Source organism: Nyctibius grandis, chromosome 11 (assembly GCF_013368605.1).
Source record: "Nyctibius grandis isolate bNycGra1 chromosome 11, bNycGra1.pri, whole genome shotgun sequence".
In the NCBI taxonomy this organism is placed as follows: domain Eukaryota; kingdom Metazoa; phylum Chordata; class Aves; order Nyctibiiformes; family Nyctibiidae; genus Nyctibius; species Nyctibius grandis.
In genome coordinates this window covers 12389803-12408512 of record NC_090668.1, presented here as the reverse complement: position 1 = coordinate 12408512, position 18710 = coordinate 12389803, and the positions used below count along the sequence as shown (strand labels likewise).

General features: G+C 37.1%; 1 protein-coding gene across 1 annotated transcript in view; it reads left to right on the top strand.

Moving 5' to 3' along the window:
* The window catches only part of TCF12 (transcription factor 12), a 168939-nt gene that overhangs the window by 52638 nt on the left and 97591 nt on the right, over positions 1-18710 (top strand). Inside the window, 1 exon segment of the mRNA XM_068410665.1 lies at positions 8204-8306. Within this exon segment, the coding sequence (XP_068266766.1) occupies positions 8204-8306 (103 nt within the window).

Here is an 18710-nt window from a genome sequence, read left to right as displayed (position 1 = left end):
ATCTGTTTAATAGTTTACATAAGACATTTCCTTGCTGGATAGCCTTTTTATATATACACACATAATAATTTTAACTGTTAAAAATTTAGCATAAATTAGCTGAGGTATTTTTCTTCCAAAATCTGAACTGAGGATGTTTTAAGTATCTTCCAGCATGTATACTGCACTAAAAGCTGTGAGTGCACATTTTGCCTGAGTTAACATATGATCTAGCTTCAGTACCAAGTATGCAGTTTATCCTCCTTTTTGTTTACGTGACTCTGATAAATATCTACTTGCAGCCAGAGCTGAATGGATCAAGATACCACTGCTAGATTTAGATGGTTTTGTAACATCAGTCAACAGGTTGTGCCCTCTATTGTATGTAAATACTCAGACATGAATTGGAACCCAAAATACTATATGCCCTAACTATTCTTTCCTCCCCTTACCACCAGTAGTACTTTTAATTTGCAAAGAAGTCAAAAAATAGTAATGAGAGAGCAGGTTTTGAAATAGTATTTTATACCTCTTAATCTCAGGTACATAACGAGAAAGGAAGCTGTTAAATAGCAAAACAAGACAAGAGGGACACAGAAATACAGTAAGTGTTATCAAGTCTGTTGTATTTGTGTCCTTTTTGTCCTCTGTTGGGTTTTTTTTTTGTGGGGGAGGGAGGTTGCTTGGTGGTTCTTCTGCTGGTTATTTGCTTTTCCTGATGTATTCTGTAAGTAGGCAGATGATTCAGTGTGAAATCAAAGCCAAAATTTAATATCCCATATTCAGTGCACAGGACACCTTCAGAAATGCAGCTTTCTTTGTAATTGATTTATGGCAGCACTTTCAAAGCAAGTTGATGTTTAAGTTCTGAATGCATTAGTTAGGTTTTTAAGTATTGTCTTTAAGCATTTATTGTTAGTATGTTGGCTATACTTGTGTTACATTATTTCCTGCTTTATAGCTTAGGTAAGGGCTAGAAAAATCTGATTTCAGTCATATGAGCTATAGTGGAGAAGTGTTTTTGGGGTTTTGTTTGGTTGGTTTTTGTTTTTATTGCAACTACCTGTGATAGAAATTTGCATTGGAATCTGTTCACAAATTAGTTTCCATGTGGTCAGGGAATTGTCCCATTACATACTGTGTTGATACTTGTCTTACCAGAGTTTAGAGAGCTGTAATTGGCCATTGGGTTTAGCGGTTTAAAATCAGATTCATCATTCACTAAGTTAACTTCCTGGAAATGGATTTAGAACTGGAGAAAATGGTGATTATTTTGAAATAGATTCCTTGTTCAATGTGTTATGTCCAACTTCCCCTTCCAAAGCTTTGTGAGGTTAAAAATAAATAAGCAAGCAATATTTTCAGTTGTTCTCATATTCCATTCCTGCACACATAGTATTCATCTATTTTAACTTGGCATGTGGAAAATAAGCTAATGAATATTTTGAGAGCTCTGTTACAAAAGCATGTAACTTACGATGACACTTGGAGGGTACTTGTGAAAGCTCTCTTGACTTTTCCTGGTAATACCTGAAATCTGGGTTAGTGATATCTGTTTTTTTCCCCTCTGTGTAGCAGGTGACCAAGTAATGTATAAAGCTACATTTCTGTCTTTAGGATATTGTAGTGGAAGGTTAAAACTTGCTGAGAGTGAAAGGGAATCAGAATTAAAACTAGAAAGTGTGCAGCTCCTTGTTTCTGGTGCAGCTGGGTGATCGCCATCAGCTAACTGCAGTCATTCCTCTGTTTAATAAGCATTTATACAAGTTTCTTTGCACAATAAAGTGAAACGGGGTTGAATACTGCCTGTTCTCAGCGGGCTGGGAGATGGCACACACGGAGGCCTGTGGAGGGGAGAGGTGTTTGTTTCCTGGTACATCATGGATGGGTCTTCAGCTTGGTCTCAGCTTTTGGACTGTAGCAGGCAGCTGATAGTAATATGGATGAAATGGTCTAGCAAGTGTGGGGAGATCTCCCATCATTGTCTGTCTGCTCCATTCCCCCCTTGGCATTTTTCCTTGTTTGTAGAAAGTGAAGGTAATTTTCTGTCTGACCTGTGACAGACCTGTGTGTTGTCCTTATGGAGATGTTGTACTGTTAGAACAGAGAAAAGCAGGTTGCTGGGTACATTTATTATTGGTTGCGTTAGAAAAGATTTGTTATTGAAGAGCTGCTTTTCGTTTTAGTTTTTCATCATAATGCCAGTTGGTTGGATTTTTTTTTGAGGTTGCATAGGAGTTTTATACATTCTTGATTAATTACGTTCAGCCACAAACTGGATTACCTTGTAATTCCCCATTCCCTCACAGAAAAGTCTCTGCACGTCTCTGCTCCATAGAATTGGAAAATACGGTCAAGTATAGTTGCAGTTGCAACATCCAAGCTAATAGTCTATGTGTAAATAACTTGAAAGTTAAGTTTTTCAGACCTAACTTGTTTTGTTCTTGTAGAGTGTGATTGGAATTCTGCATTTTCAGACTTAAAATTATTCAAATTGTAGGAAGTACTTTATTTAAAAATGAATAGACTGAATTCTTAAGATATAGCCGTGTGGATCTCTGTGCTTCTTCAGTACTTTTTGTCAGAAGTATACTTGGGAACGTATACCTTTTCCTGTCTTGCTGTGTCTTTCCTGTTCTTCTCAGGTGATACTTTGTAAAATCATTTTGATTGCTGTTTGGTTGCATTGTTCCCAACTAATAGGATGCTGCAGGACTGTTAGTGTTAGTTAAATGGATTTGTGCCGTGACCTGTGACAAGGTGATGTTTCTTGGTGTTAGGTTAAGATAAATGAATATAGTGCAGGTGATCCTCAAGGCAAAAAGGAAGAGTACTCTTCTCTGGATTTAGTTTACCTTCATTTTTGCAAGGTTCTTCCTGATCTGTGTGTTCAATGGACACAGCCAGCTTTTGGTTCTGTAGTCTTTCCTCTACAGACATTTCGCTCCATTGATGAATATGTAGATTCCATGACTGAAATACTCTTTCCAAACACAAAGTATGTTGTTTATTTCTGGAAACATACATGATCACATAATCCATAATCTTTTAAATTAGCTAGGACACCTTGGTATGGCTATTGCCCAGAGCCTCTTGTCTAATCTTCAGTCCGTGACTCACCACGATGTTCCCGGGTGTAGTCAGTCTCTTTAGGTCTCTCCGTCTGTTTCTTGCTGTCTCTGCATCTCGCCTTCTCTCCCCTCTCCCCACCCCACCCCCCGCCTTGTGTTTTTCCCCTCTTGTTTGTCTCTAGAACTCTCAGATTAGTTTGGAGAGGCAGATAATCCAAAATAAAGTGGATTTCAGCAGTAGATTCAATGTTCGTTTACACATTAGTCATTTAGATGACTGTTGTCTGATTCATGTTATCATAGCCAAATTTAGCTTGAAAGGGCCTCGGTATTCCTGAGTCTTAAACAATATTTGTTAGTTAAGGTCAGCCAAACTATAAAACTCAAGGAATCGGAAGCAGCATTCATTAAATTTAATCTTTTGGTCTGTAGCCGTGTCAAACTGTGAAGTCAACCGTTCATTTTAGTGGAATTTTAATGTCTTAAGTTTAAAGGTGATAATTGAGCTATATTGTAAGTTGCTAGAATGCAAATACCTGCTTGGTTAGCAGGCCACAACTGGGTCTGATTGTGGTCTATTCCCAGGGACTTGTGTAGGAGAGGGCTTGGGGATAAGGGAGGAGGAACAAAGAAAAAAAGCCTGTTTTCTCTAGTTTAGTGGACTTGAGCAAATATAATGCTGTGGAGTAGTTAACCGTACAGGAAGAACTTATTCCATGAAGTCAGTTAATGCATGGGAAAATTGTGTGCCATGTAGTTACAGTGTCTCCTTCATTTTTAAAATTTTACCCTGAAATGGAACACGATGTTGTGCTTATTTAAATACCTTGCATATGGAAAATCCTCCTGATACGGATAAAGCCTAAATCACTTGGAGGCTTGGGACATCTACCCAGAAGAGGTGGGAATGAAAACAGTTGCAACTGTTCATTTTTTTAATTGATGGACTTAATTTATTGGAATGATTAGAGCACATCACTCTAATCCAATGAAAAGTGAATAAAACGTTAGAGCATTCAACATTGAGAGTGCCTTCGTGACTCAGTTAAATTGCAGCGCTAAGTAGTAGTAGTCTTTCAGCTCCATTTCAGGACAGATATTAGTAGGCAATACTTGTTGCTTTTATTGTAGGCATATCTAACTTTGTCTTTCTGATCACAAACATGCAGTGAGACTGAAATCCAGGGAGATGCCCCTTGCAAAATGAATGGTAACAATATTACAAATTGTTGTAAGGGAACATTTAGCCCCAATTGGACTTTATTGGGACTATAACAATACAGAAAGAAAAGGTTTGTCTTCCTTTGGGAAGGTTAAAGCTTGCTTTTGTAGTAGCTATGTAGAGGTTGGAACAAACAAGATGGTTTTGAGTTTGCCCCTATGACATCTAATCATGTTCAAACCCAGTTTTCTTTCTGTAAACAGAAATGCCCTGAGGTATCTGCAGTCCCTTCAGAGTAGGGTGCTCAGAACAGAAAATAAATTTGTTCAGTAACTCTTATTTTGCAGACTTTTTGCCAGTTATTTGCTAAATACTGAAACTGTGCATTCTGATGCATAATCCATTGGTATGTTTGCTGGGGAGTGAAGGTGGCAAAAATGGGGATGTGTACTCAGCATGGAGTATCTCCTTCCAGCCTTTCTATGTCAAACTTGCCTTGCAGGGAACAGTAGGTAGCAATCCTCCAAAGGGCTTTGGAAGCCTGCCTGTGGTCCAAAGAATGATGTCACCAGCCTTTTCCAGCAGAGTCAGGTCAGAGTGTGTATCATCGAATAGTCCTTCCCAAGAGGGAGAATAGCTTTTGGCATAACTAATTAGCTCCTGTTTCTGCTTGGAGCCTGTATCAATCTAGCTGTGATCAAGTGAGTCCCCTTTTAGAGAGCAGTCTTAAAAATTGCCGTGAACTGAAATTTCCTTCCTTTCTCAAAAAGAAAGAATGACATTTGGCAGTGTATATTATTGAGTCTTCTTTAAAACATAGATTTGAAAAGGGGCTGTGTTAGAAATTTATGTATATCTCACCCCACCTTCTGTTGCTTTTGCTATGAGGGATGAGTTCAGATGCCAGCTGAAGGTGTTACTCAGTCACACAGGTGGGATGTACCTTTTAATAAATGACTATCTTTTATTGGTGTTTGCAGACAGACTTTTTAAGGCTCTCAACTGCATTATTCTTTAAGCAATAAACATGTTGTCAATTTGCAGTATCATATTTGTTAAATAAATTTTTAAAGCCTCGAATGTACTACCAGAAGTTTCCAGTAGCTTTTCAGAAGCTATTGGAAGCTTCTGAAGTTTTCATCTATGACTGATTACAGCTCTTCGCAGTAGAACTTTATGCTGTTTATTATGTGAGTTAACAATACAGATGTAAAAGCAAGGAATGGTATCAGGAATGCAATTTTATTTGAAGTACAGCTTAAGTGTGAAGAATGCTCTGAAATAACTGTGTAATTTAAGTCATTGTCCTTAGAGTTCTCCTGATTTTGCTTAATTTGCTTTTGTGAAGTGCAAAGGAAGTTTGTTAAATCAAAACTGCATGTGTTTGTAGTTATTTTGTATTCATTTAGTGTGGGTGAGTTTTATGTGGGAATCAGTCCAGGGTTTCTAATCCCAAACAAAACTCTGCTGCTTGAGCTAATAATCCATAACTTGTTACTAAGACTGAATAACTGGTGTCAAGGATGGTGGCCAAGTTAAGACCTCTTTATGTAGGTTCACTGTAGATGAATGCCGAGAGAGGTTACGCTTTGCTCAACTGTAAATTCTGTAATACGTGAGAAAGAATGACATGCCTGACACAATTAATTTTAGTTAGGAATTGAATTCAAGTACAGAAGAAATAAATCTGTTTAAAGTGCTTGCATATACCTTACCACATTCTCCACACCCCACCCCCCCATAGTAAATGTTCTGTTTTCTATGGCTTTAGTGTTGTGAAGAAATTCTTGGGACATTTTTCAGGTAGATAAAGTAGTTGATTTGTCTAGTGATGTAGAAATATAGCTCTGATGCTGTGGTAATTGGATGCAAGCGCAGTCTGGGAAAATGAGAGGGTATACGAAAAGAACATGATGTAAAGGATTATTTGAAAGAATTTTGATGGTAGAAGGGAGAACAATCCTTTCTGTGTAAAACTACCCATCCAGTTCTCAAATTCTTCTATTTTGGGGGGTAAAATGCAATATTAACTTGGGGAGGAGCATTATTAATCTTGTGCGTTAGGTAGATTGTGTTGCGTGATGTGTAACCGTGTATGATATGACTCTTAATCCTGTTACATTTTCAGTAGTTTTATTATTTAATTTGTAAATAAAGGTCTCTTGAAGATTTCAGTTTCTGGGGCTCATCTAGGCACCACTTTATGAGTGTCTGAGATATGGATTCTCTTTTATCACTGACAGTGTCCTTCTTAGTTTCTTTATTTTAAAAATAAAATATAGTTGAAGCATTATCTTAGGGAAAAAGTTTTTTTAAAAAAACACAATAATGAGTACAAGCAGAGAGCCCAATAGGAAGCTACCTACTTAGAAGCTTTTTTTTTTTTTTTGGTCCTCTATTTGCAAATTTTTGTTTCTTTATTCAGCAGATTTAACTTCTTTTTTGTTTCATTTCAGCATAAAAATAAACCACATGTGGTGACCTTAGCTAGGAGCCACTCCATTTCCTCAGCAGCTGCTGCTACACGCTGCTTGTCTGACAGACGGGGCTAGGTCATGGTTACCAGAGGACACCCTTGTGGTCATAACCAAGTTGTAAATGTCACTAAGATTGTTTCTGAATGCCTATCACATGTGTATCGCTGATTCTGAAGCAGATAAAGTCAGCCAAAGATCATTTGGGAGCTGGGACTCCCAGAAGATTACTTTTAAAGCCGAATGGCAGCAAGAGTTGTGACAGGCATCCATAAGCAGTGGTAGTGATTTGACGGTTACGTAGCCCTCAGTTACTAGCCCTTTGGTAGAACTGACAGCACGCCTACAAAGATAGTGAGGCCTGTTTCAGCCCCATTAATGTTGTCTTGAATGTGAGCCTGTGGTCTGAAAAAAAAAATGATAAATGTTCAGTGATTGATGATTCTATAGTCCCAGGGCACTTGGATGGTTTCTGGTAGCTGTGAACAATTTTCTTCCCTCCCTTAATTAGGCTTGAGCTTTGTGTTTCTCTACCAGACTTAAGAGAATGAGTAAGTGGGAATTCTAAGATAAGGTTTACAAAATGTTTTTCAAAACTTTGGCTATAAAGGAAGTGCAATTTTGAGTGCCAGGTCTGTCATATTTTTGGTACAGAATTTAGTGCACATCTGATCAGTCTGAATGGCAAATACCATATTCATACTTTCGTATGGAAAAGCTGAAGCATCTTGAAATGTACAAAAGAGAATTTTAAAGTAATTGGGTTAATTAAATAATATGTGCATCCTAGGGCTTCTGTGTTTTCTGTTTCTATACCTTTGGCACAAGCTTTCAATAAGCCAGTGTTTCCTGACTGCATAAGGGTCACTCCAAGCCTGTCTGTACTAATGCTAGAAAAGTGCAAAACAGCATTTCAGTTTGAGTGCTTGTTTGCAAATGGGGTGACAGACTTGTTTATTTAATAACTATTTGGAAGTAAACCTTTTGCCAGTGAGCTATGCTGTTTAGTAATGTGATAGTGTCAAAATGCCTATTAATCTGTAACATTAATAGCAGGCTGCAAGGGAAATGGAATTTCTTCTTCTCACTTGCACTAACATTTTTTCCTAATGTCAGTAACTCTTCCTGACCTTTTTACTGTGTTGTTTTATTAATGCAAACAGAAACCTTAGGAAAAAAAAAAATCAGTTGTGAGTTCTTCACACTAATTTTACTCTCTCAGTGGTTAGCAACTTAACACTAAGAGGATTCAAATATCAAAATATCTTGGTATTACTCAATTTTTAGAAATACTGTCCATGAGGACATAGTTTATTAAGAAATTATGTGGTTTCTTTTTGATGGGGGAGAAAGTAAAATGTGGGCAGGGAGTAATTTCTGTGAGATAGACCCGAAAGCCAACTTCTGTGATTAATGACCAATTGTGACTCTGCGCATTTAATTAGGAAAGTGTCATTACACTCAATTAGCAGGGCTGCCAAATAATCTGTTTAATACTCTGGTCTTTTTTTCTCTAGGGTTTTGCAGACAGTCCTCATTACAGTGATCACTTGAATGACAGTCGATTAGGGCCCCATGAAGGATTGTCCCCGACACCTTTCATGAACTCAAATCTGATGGGTAAGTAGGTAATTCTTTACGAGTATCCCCTCAAAGCCTCTTCGGTCAGAAAGAGACATTTTTCATTCCCTTGTCTAGGCCTGACATGTCAAACATCTGGAAGTTGCTCTGTTTCTCATAGCAACACTGACTTTCCTATAGAAATCTTTTTATGTTGGGGAAATTACTCATAAAGGCCATTGTCCAGGACTTTTTAGAAGAAGGAACCACCTAGTTTCTCAAGTTGATCTAGAAAGCTGATATATTTTGGTTTGATTTTTACATTTCTCCTGTAAATTCTAAATTATTTTAAAGCTAAATTTCTTTAACTTCTGCTGAGAAGACATCTATAGCAATTTTTAATTTGTGCATTTAATAATTATTTTTCTAACACTATTAGTTCCTGGACTACCTACCAATTTACTTTAGGCTTTTCTTCAGTTAATAATCTGAGGGCTTGCCTCTTATTTTTAATTTTCTAATTTCTTTGATATTTGTTGTATTAGAAACATTGTCACATCTAAGAAATAGATGCAAACTCCTATTTTGCTAAGCAAATGTTGTGACTGCTTCCAGGCCTGTGAGTGTCCAACATTTTCTGCTTTTGAAACTGGAAAAACAAGCAAGCAAAATGTGTATTATATTGTGGGCTTAGGCATTGAAAGCTTTTTCTTCATTGCCTGCACTTTTGTGTTACCTGAAACACGTTAATGTATTGATGACATTGTTTGAAACTACTCTTCTCCCTATTCCAGTTTGGAGCATAAAAATGTTGATTTCAAAATATTTATTGTTTGGCAATACATGGTCTTGGGAAAATTTTTTTTTCTTTTATCTTAAACTTAGGGATGACTCTGAGTGTTCTGAATTTGTACATTTGATATTGTTTCGCTTATATATTCTGCGTCTTGTAGACATGACCTATTTTGTGATCTCAGTATTGTCCTTTTAAGACATAGCCATGGTAATCTAAGTGGATTACCTAAATCTAAATCCTGGTGGTCTGCAATTTCTTTTGGAAATCTTTCTACTTTGCTCAGTCTTTGTTTACTACTTTAATTTTCTCTGAAATAGAGTTGGACAAAGCACAGCTATTGCTGAAAACAGAATTTTGTTTAAATGTTCATATATGAACCTGAAAATATGTAATTTTAAAATGACTGTCTCTGTAGTCTTTGTTTAGGGAGAGTACATGTCAGTTGGTCAGTGATACCTATATCTGAAGACAGTAAAGCTAAAATGTAGTTTCTCTTAGTTATTTTGATAAAGCAGAGTAGAGCTTCCCCACAATACTGTTTCAATATGTTGTCTTCTTTTAAATACAGGAGACTAAAAAGGCAAGTTACTTCAATTGCTTCCCCAGTGTTTTGATCAGTAGCATGTATGGACTGGCTCTAGGCTTTGTAGCTGATACAGATTTTATTTCCCAGAAATATATAGCAAAGTTTGATTTTTTTTTTTTTTTTTTTTTAATTTGTATTACCAAAGGCAAACTATTTGCTCATGCTTTTATTTTGAGCCATCCAATTTCTAAACAATATATGCCTTTAAATATAGGAAGAAAATAATTGGTACAACTATACCTTCTTAGTTTTTCAGTTTTATTGAAGACATGTCTGGGTGATTCCTTTAGACATAATAGAATTACATCATTAATACAGATTTGAGAAGAAGCCTCCATTGAGATTGTTTTGTAGAGAGAATTAATGAATTGCAAGATGTATATGTGTCAGTCACTTACAAAGCAGCTGAAACTGAAATAGTTTTGTAATGCTTTATGGCTAACAGTTCTTACGGATTTTATTTTGTTGGAGCAATAGTACTTCGTTTCCTTCTCTATGCAGCAAAGAATTATAGAAGCTTTCAGTATATATCTCTTAAGAAAGGTAAACCTCAAAACTCTAGAAGTATGCTTTTAAAAGTATTCCACCTATGGTTTTGGGGTTATCATAACAAAAAATGATATTCATTTTACTTATGTTGCAATATAGGATGCAGCTTTGTAAATCATACTTTCACATCATGAATTTTTGCAGCATATCTTAAGTTGATGCTGAAAGTTTGGAGAGAGGAATGATAAAAGCTACATAAAAACATTGAGTAGCAGTTTTCTATGTAGTCCCACTATCTGTGTTTATGGGGTTTTTTTGTCTATTATTGAAAAGAAAAATGAGATTTCTTCTGAAGTTTTTTTTTTAATGCAAAAAAAATGTTACACAGTTTGTTAATATCAAATTGTGGACACATTCCCATAAATAGAATGAAAACATCTGTTAGTTACTGTAGATGATATTTAACGCATTGATCGATTATTCGGTGATCTTCAGAAGTTAAAAGGAGATGGAGGCTAAGAACATGAACTTGATGAGCTTATAGGAAATATCTCACTAGGCTAATAGGAGTGATGGAGTGTCTGGGGTTTCACGCTGAAGATCTAAGAAACACATCCTTTCCCAACATTTTATCATGACTGAAATACATCTCTGAAATAGTTAAAAACTATTTAAAAAAAAAAAAAAGAAAGGAAGAGCAACAACATATTTCACCATTGCTGTCAACACTTAAGAGCACCATTAAAAGAAAGAATTGTGTGTCAAGGGGATGTTGTTATTTTGTGTTTTATGTTCAGCCGTAAGCATATTTGCCTGAAGAGATAGCGGATTATAAAGTGGCACTGTCTTTCATGATGGAGCTCTCAAACATTTTAATGATCTTGTACATTGCAAAAGAGAGAAATTTTGTCTAACAAGAGTTGATAATGATTCAATAATGAACAATTTGCCACAGAAAGATGCATTTCCATATTCATTTAGATATTTTTTGAAGTGTTTTGCAGAGGAAGTAAAGCTATTATGTTGGATTGGTTAGTGTTCTTCACTAATGAATTCCAGAATTATCCTGTTGATTTGTTAGTATAAAAAAAGAAGGGCCGTTGCTTGTATTTTAAGTAAAACCACTGAATCCTCTTGGTGCCAGCATGGTCTGTTGGTATCCATAGAGATATGTAGAAAATCAGGCTAAGATATATTGGTGGTATTGTAGCTCCATTTAGACTTGATAATCTTTGCTTATTCAATGCTTTCTATTTTAATTACATTCTAGAAAACTATTCACAAGGATACAAGATTCTTTTCTCTGTAATTATGCTGCCTTTTAGTACTCTGCACTTGCAAGTAGAGGTCAGTTTTTGCTAGGACCCTTCAAGCATGTGGTATTGTATCTTCTGTTGTGCTGTTCCCTGGACTTTACTCCGTTGAGCTTTTCTACTTCTTCAGGAAGAAAGCAAGCAGATCATTCTTGAGTATAGCTTAAAGGCGTTTTGTTGGTCTGTCTTGAAAATTTGAAGTGGGTGACTTCATTTCTTTTGTGTGCCTGTCTTTCCACAAGAGGTAGAAAGAATAAAGGCAAAACTTCTGTGCTCCGTGTTCATCATCTGTGTACTACACAGTTCTACAAGCTTGTAAGTGATAAAAAGTCATTAAAAAATTTAGGCAATAGTGAGTGAAAAGATGGTGGTTGAATGTAAGCTTGCAATGTTGATATTTGGTCCCTTGAAGTAGAACGAGAGATCATTCTTCCAAATCTTCTTTCAAGTATGGTTTCTGCAGGCTGAAGCTTTCTAGAGTTGTGACGTTTTGTATCTGTTGGTACAGTTTCAGATTTATCTTTCTTTTTCTTTTCCCCAGGTATTACATTAGATAAATTCCACTCACACCAAAGAATTGCTCTCATCTGCTCTTCATTTTCCTTTTGTGAAAGCTAATGGGTTTCTGGGAAATTAAATTACACTGTCATTTAGTGACAGTGCTAAGTGCAGGGCATTTTTACCCTTGGGTTTTTGCTCAGAAGAGTGTGTGTTAAGCTTAGTTTTCCCTTCTGTTTACAGTAATATTTCAATCAAATAGCTTTCCTAACATTTCTTTAAATACAGTAATACCTCAAGGCTTTCTACAGATGTAGCAGGGAGCTGATGTCCTTTCTAACATTACGCTGGAGCAGGTGTCCGCTTGTGCTCTCTCCCCCTTGAGACTTCCATCATCTTCCTAGTTAGCAGCTGTGGCAGAGGGGCCCTAACGATCCTGCTCAGGTGGTGCTCAGGTGTGGGTCTGCCAGGTAGGTGCGTGGCCGCAGCTGCCTGCCTGCCCGCTCCCGGCAGGCTCCCTGCCTTCAGCGGCTCCCAGGGAAGGTGGGGGGGTGCGCAGGTGCACAGCAGTCGGCCTTCCCCCCTCCCTGTCAGTGATCCACTCCCTACGTGGTGAGTGTGCCAGAGTGGGGAGGCAGTTTATCCTTAACGAGTACGGGCAGTATTGTGCAAATATAGAAGATTTTTATAATCTCCAGATCAGTGTTGGAGTCATTTTCAGACTTGGTCTGCAGTGCTGTGGTTCAAGGAAAAAAAAACCAGAAAGGTTTTCATTCTGGCAAGTAAGAAAGTGAAGAAATCTGTCCTTGAGAATCCATCAAACAATATGATTTAACATTGTACTGGGAAGAGCTGCTGATCCCTTTTCACTGGATATTATCGGTGCCACAGGTTCCTTCACAGGACTCATAGGAGTCTCTGCAAATCCGCAGCGTGTTCCACAAGCAGAACTTGCAGTTCTGGTGGCCCCTGGGCAGTAGCGTTGCTTGCACTGTGCACTAATGGGAGAAAAAATGGGACCTCGTGTTAATTGTGTTGGAGAAAGATGAAATGTTGCCTTCCTCATAAAGGTCTCGCACTTAAACCCAGAATTTTTGTCAAACTAAGTAATTCTGAACTGCCAGTCTGGGAATTTAAACTTGCAAGTCTGTGGCTTTTCAATTTTGAAATATTTTGGTACTGATAAGATTTGTTACGCAAAGCTTGGCTTTTAGTTAGCGCAGTCTGATACGTTTGAGCATTGATTTATTCACAGTGTACTCTGCCTCTGAAAGGGGAATAAATAGTAATCTGATGAAATTTTTAAGTCTTGCATTTCCTCTTTGTTATAACATGTCAGCTTAGATGCTGTAGGGTATGTTTATCTGTTACAAGGCTCATCAGTGCATGAAATGCTGAAAGGGCATATTTCTCTCCTGTGGTTCCTGCCATCCCTGGGCACTTGTAGATGTGTTCCAAGCGGATGGGATCAGCTGGGTGAAGCTGTAGGATTTTAAATTTCAGTCTGTCTGAAGGCGCCAAGCTCCTTTCCAGGGAGAAAGGAGGAGGGGGTGATTCTTTCCCACGCTGGTGATGTAACTTCCCCAAGAGGCAGTTGCTTGAGGATCTACATAATAACTATTATCCTGTTCAAATAGGAGACTGTAGAAAGCTCACTGGTGATTAAAAGATAATTTTGTAATTTTTCATGGCTTGTCTTTGTTTTGCAATAAAGATGTTTGCTTATCGCCAGGTGCATAAAAATCATTTATTTAATCTCTATTTCATTCCATTAATTTTTTTTCATTGTTGTGTGCATGTAGCTGTAGCCTGTCAGTTGCTAGCAGTCCAGTTTTTAATAAATGCAGCAGCCTGTATCCAGTGATTAAATTCTGAACTGATCAACCGAAATGTTGTAACTAGGCTGCTCATGCCAAAGCAAGTGGCTTTTGTGATTTGGGGTATTATAGTATTTGCATTAATATGATTTGAAATTGTTAGTAGTTTTCTTTAGAGACTGGGTTTTACTGAGTCAGATGTTTGTTGCTGCTGGAAACCTGACTTTGTTTAGATACACATACACCTCAGAGGTGAAAGCAAAACATATGAAATTGAATGAGAGAGACTATAAAAGATGTAATTTTATTTTTTTGGTGCATGAAGGTGTTGATTCTCTAATACTATTGTCTTTGTGAGTTGCCCGAGTGGCCACTGCATTTTCCCTAGAGTTGTAAGCTGCTGTAGGTGTGCGATGCTTCAGTTATATAGTGGATCAATGGAACAAGTATCATCAAAAGAAAACAAAAAAATTTTAATTTGATTGTGAAAATAATGTCTGTACACTTTCAGTCCAACACTGCACCAAAGTTTTGTTTCTGAAAGGTGGGTGACAGATTTTCATGTAACAGAAGTGTGCAGAAGACCAGAGAAACTGCAACTCATTCTGTTAAGCGATGGTCATATCCTGCTTTATTTGCGAGGCTTTCTTGGTTGCTGTCTTTTTACGCTTTTCTGAAGGCTAACAGCACTGTGGCTTTCAGATGGGTGTTCAACTTCTGTCACTAACGCATATATGTATATTGCGAAGTGAGCTGAAAATTCTGCAAAGTTACTTCTTATGCATCCAGATGGAGGGTCACTTTGAGAAATAGAAACCTTGTTATCCTTATGTGTGGAAGCTTCACCAGGATGGCATTTGGTGGAGGGAGGGTGCTGTATGGTTGGTTTTTTTTTTTTAGAAGACACTCACAGGCGTCCCCCATCTGAAGATGAAATAGGAAATATAGTTGATACATCATTTTATGTGATGTTGTGTTATACACAGGATTAAAGACACTGACAGTATTTGGGATTATTCTACTGACTCCTTTAAAGAAAGCAGTAGCCTTAAGTTCAGTGATGAAATAAAAAAAGTTCACTGAAATGGGAATGGGGAAGAACACAGTGATTACTATTGAAATAAGCTGAGAGTGATTTTACAGTTTTTCCTAGAACTGCTGAGGTCTGGCCATGAGCCTTAAAGGTCAGTGGGAACCAAGTGCACTAAAATACGTAATGGGTAAATGTAAAATGTGTAAATTCAAATTGGGATTGTACAGACCATGTGCAAAACCAGTACTATCGTCACAATAACTGTAATGAAATTTTAGTTTACTTCCCTGTGTAGTAGCGACCTCTAAAATAAGCCTGGCACTTTAGGCACAAATGCAATACAAATAAGGCATCTTGCAATTTCTTCGTCTTATACAATGGGACATAGAAAGCAGAAGTCTTGAGAGTAATGTGTGACTTGTTAACAGTCTTGTAAGCTTCAAGGCTGATCCCTGGGGTCTGCATTGAATACCTAAGTGCGTGACTGTATCATAAATAAATTTGTATCAGGTTTAAAAAAAGTTTTTCAGAGATAGGAAGGAGTGTACTTGTACACTCTTTGTCAGGGTACTGCAGTTTAAGTACATTTTCTGCATCGTAGGAGCAAAATGAAGTTTGCCTTACTATTTTGCTGTGATAAATAACACTTCTGTTTCTGACTGGATTCATTTCTCTCCTATGACATCATTTATTTGTTTCACATATTGCTAGTCCATTACAAGCTGTCACCTCAGATTTAATTTATTTATATATTTATTGGGAGTCTTGAGGTACTCTCCAACTTAAACTACAGACTGGTTGACCTGCTTGAATAGAGATTTACAAAAATTCCTTACAGAACCTATTTCTTAAATACACCTTACCTATCTTAAAAGTCACATTGCCTTATGAAATACTGTAGGGAATCTTCTAATCATGTCACCCTAACGTCAGAGGAGTTTGCAGAAGATCATGTGTGTTTTACTATAGAAAGCATTTAGCATACCTTAATATTCTACCTATCGGTCAAAAAATGAGATTTCTTTTTTTGCATATTTATAAGTTCTTTTTAATTTTAGAGGAGATTTTGTTTCCATATAGATGTGTTGCATTATTATATAGCTTCAGGTTTGAAAGATACTGAAATTGGTACAGATACGCAAGATCAGAAACTGAGCTCTTGCTTATTTTCTGGGATACAATTCTGTCTTACTTTGTACTTAGAGAAATGTCATCCTTTCACCTGATGTGAATTAAATCTTTCTTCTCAACGATAGGTGAGGTCATGTTTTTTCAGCAGTGCTATGTTCTGTGGCGAAAGATCTGCTAATATATTTTACCATCACTGAAACAATTTTTCTTTACATCTTCTGGGATTGATATTTTTAAGGTGAAGATAAATGTCACTAGCATTACTAGTGTTTAAAATATTACTTTATAAATAACAAAGCTGAAAAATCCACATGCCATTTTTTTTCAGGTGTCTGAATCTATCACTTTTTTGGGTACTTTGGGTTGAGGTATGAGAGCATAAGCTGAAGTCATTCCTTCGTGCAATGCTTGGTTTACCTTGCACTGCTACGTTGTTCTTGCCCGGCATACTGGGAGCTTGGGGGTTATTTTGGTTGAGTACTGAGAGTGGTGGGAGGAGGAGCGATGATTGGCTTGTCTTTCTGGTGCTTGGCTGCATTTCCTTTAATTTTTTTATTCACTGCTTTTATTCATCAATGACAATTTATAAACAGTACATGTTTCACAATGATTTCAGCCTTGAGTGCCAAACAACTGTATGATTTTGTTCCTTTGTTTAACAGCTATCTGGCACTAAGCCCTGTGCACAATTGTAATGAATATTTTTGTCCAGTATATGTGTATATTCTTTATTTAATTTATATCTTTGCTATTCCATTAGAAATGTGTCTTCCTAGAAATGTAGTTTAAAAGGTACCTGGTAAAAAAAAACACCCAACAACTTTGTAAAGCTGTTAAACAAATTGGATATAAACCTGTTCCTTCGGTATTTTGGAGCAGGGAATAAAGGGAGAGGGGCCAGAAGAGAAATACTGATGGTTTTCATTGGTTCAGTGGCACAGTTGCAAACTATGAAGAGGAATATGGTTTGTTGGCAGAAGGAAAAAGTCCATGTGTTTCTCCAGTTGGTAACCATTTTATGTTGGATAATTTGCTTACATATACACAATAAACAGGGAGCTTTCAGCAATATATTTAGAACAGAGTAAAGGTAAAGAACAATTTTTTAAATATAGAGCATTTTCTGTATTGATTTATCTCATTTTATCTACGTAGCAGAAAATTTGCAGCTCAAATGTCTTGAACTCAAGATACTGACTCTTAACTGGCTCTTTAGTGCTTGGTTGACATTCTGGGATAAGGAGGAGGCAAGCTTCCCTGTTGATTGTACTCCTTTGAGTTTGTTTTGTGTGCCTTCCCCTCTTCCCCCAGCATAGACACAGCACGGTTTCATGATAGAGACATAGGGCAAATGCCAGTAAACCGATGTGAAATAAAACACCAAATTGAAAGGCAGTGATTCATCGGGAGAAAATGTTGTCCAGGCCCCAGTAACTTCTTTTTCTTCTTTTAACCTGTGCTCTAAAGTATTGTTATTCCCTTGATAATCAATTTCAGCACCGCTGTTGAACTGAAAGCTATGCTTTTAAAGTTGCCACTGCCCTTCTATCTGATCTCTTCTATTTTCTTGATGGTATGTTTATGTAGCTTTCTTGTTTGTTAATGCAACACAACTATGTCATTGATCCAATTTATTTCCTTCAAAAAAATGCCAAAACATCACAGGTAGAAAATAATGTAAACTTTACACTAAAATTGTCAACAGAATAGTCTGTCCTCAAAGCTGTAGAGTATCATTTTAGTGTAGTTTTACTGTGCGGTTAAACCTGTATTTTTGTCCCTTGAATGCACCCATCTGGATCAGTACACTGTTCCACCTGAGCACTTCCATCAGGCTCGCACTCAGCTGCACTTTGGGATTTTTCCTGTCTTTACCTGGCTTGTCTGTCTTCCTTGGTCTGTTGCCTTTTTTGACTGTTTTAAAAAAGGCCATTTTTTGTGGTTTTGTGCAGATGTGTTACTCTTTGTAGATAAATTTTCTTTTTGTTCATCTTAAATATAAACAAAATAAAGTTTTAAATCTGATTATGCTCTGTTGTTGCTTACAGTATGGTACTTATTTAGCTGTAACACCTGACTGTTGAAATTTAGAGCATATAATTCTTCACATTTGCTCTGGTTTTTTTTGTGTTTCTTTCTCTGTGCACCCGTTACTGGCCAGTGCTATCGATGGGATACCATGGCAGAGGAGTCTTTCTTCTTTTCCAGTGTGGGTCTTTTTGCTTGTTTGTGAGACATTTGTACATTCAAAACCAGTATCTTCTAAGTGGCCTTTAAGTGCAGATTGTGAACAGGGGTGCTGTGTAGTACACTAAGTATTCTCCTTCACAGGACAGATTACTGTGCACTAGATTTGGAAGATCAAAACTGTTTGTTCTCGTATTGCAGTGGAGGTGTAGTAATCTGTTCTCTGATCCTCTTTCAGAAGAGCTAGAAGTTGTGGTGAATGGACAAGAGGATGATAAAAGCCAGTATAGGAAAATATGTTTTAAGGTGGAAAAATAATCATTTGTTGATGGCCAACTTCTAAACAAACCTGCAAGGCTATGGCTTAGTTACATTGGAGAAAGGAATATGAGCCAGATGTTAAAACATCCTTTAGTTAGACTCTGAAAGAGTGAGTTTGAATGCAAAATTAGTAGAAATTTGCTTATTTCTATGTTAGGTCAACAGCATGGGTTCAGACATGCTGAAGGGGAACTTTTTAGTTTTCCCCTGCAAAAAGCAAATTCACATACACGTTTTTAGTGTCCAATATTTTGTTATTTAAAACATGTCCTTTTTACTGAAGCTTCTGAGAT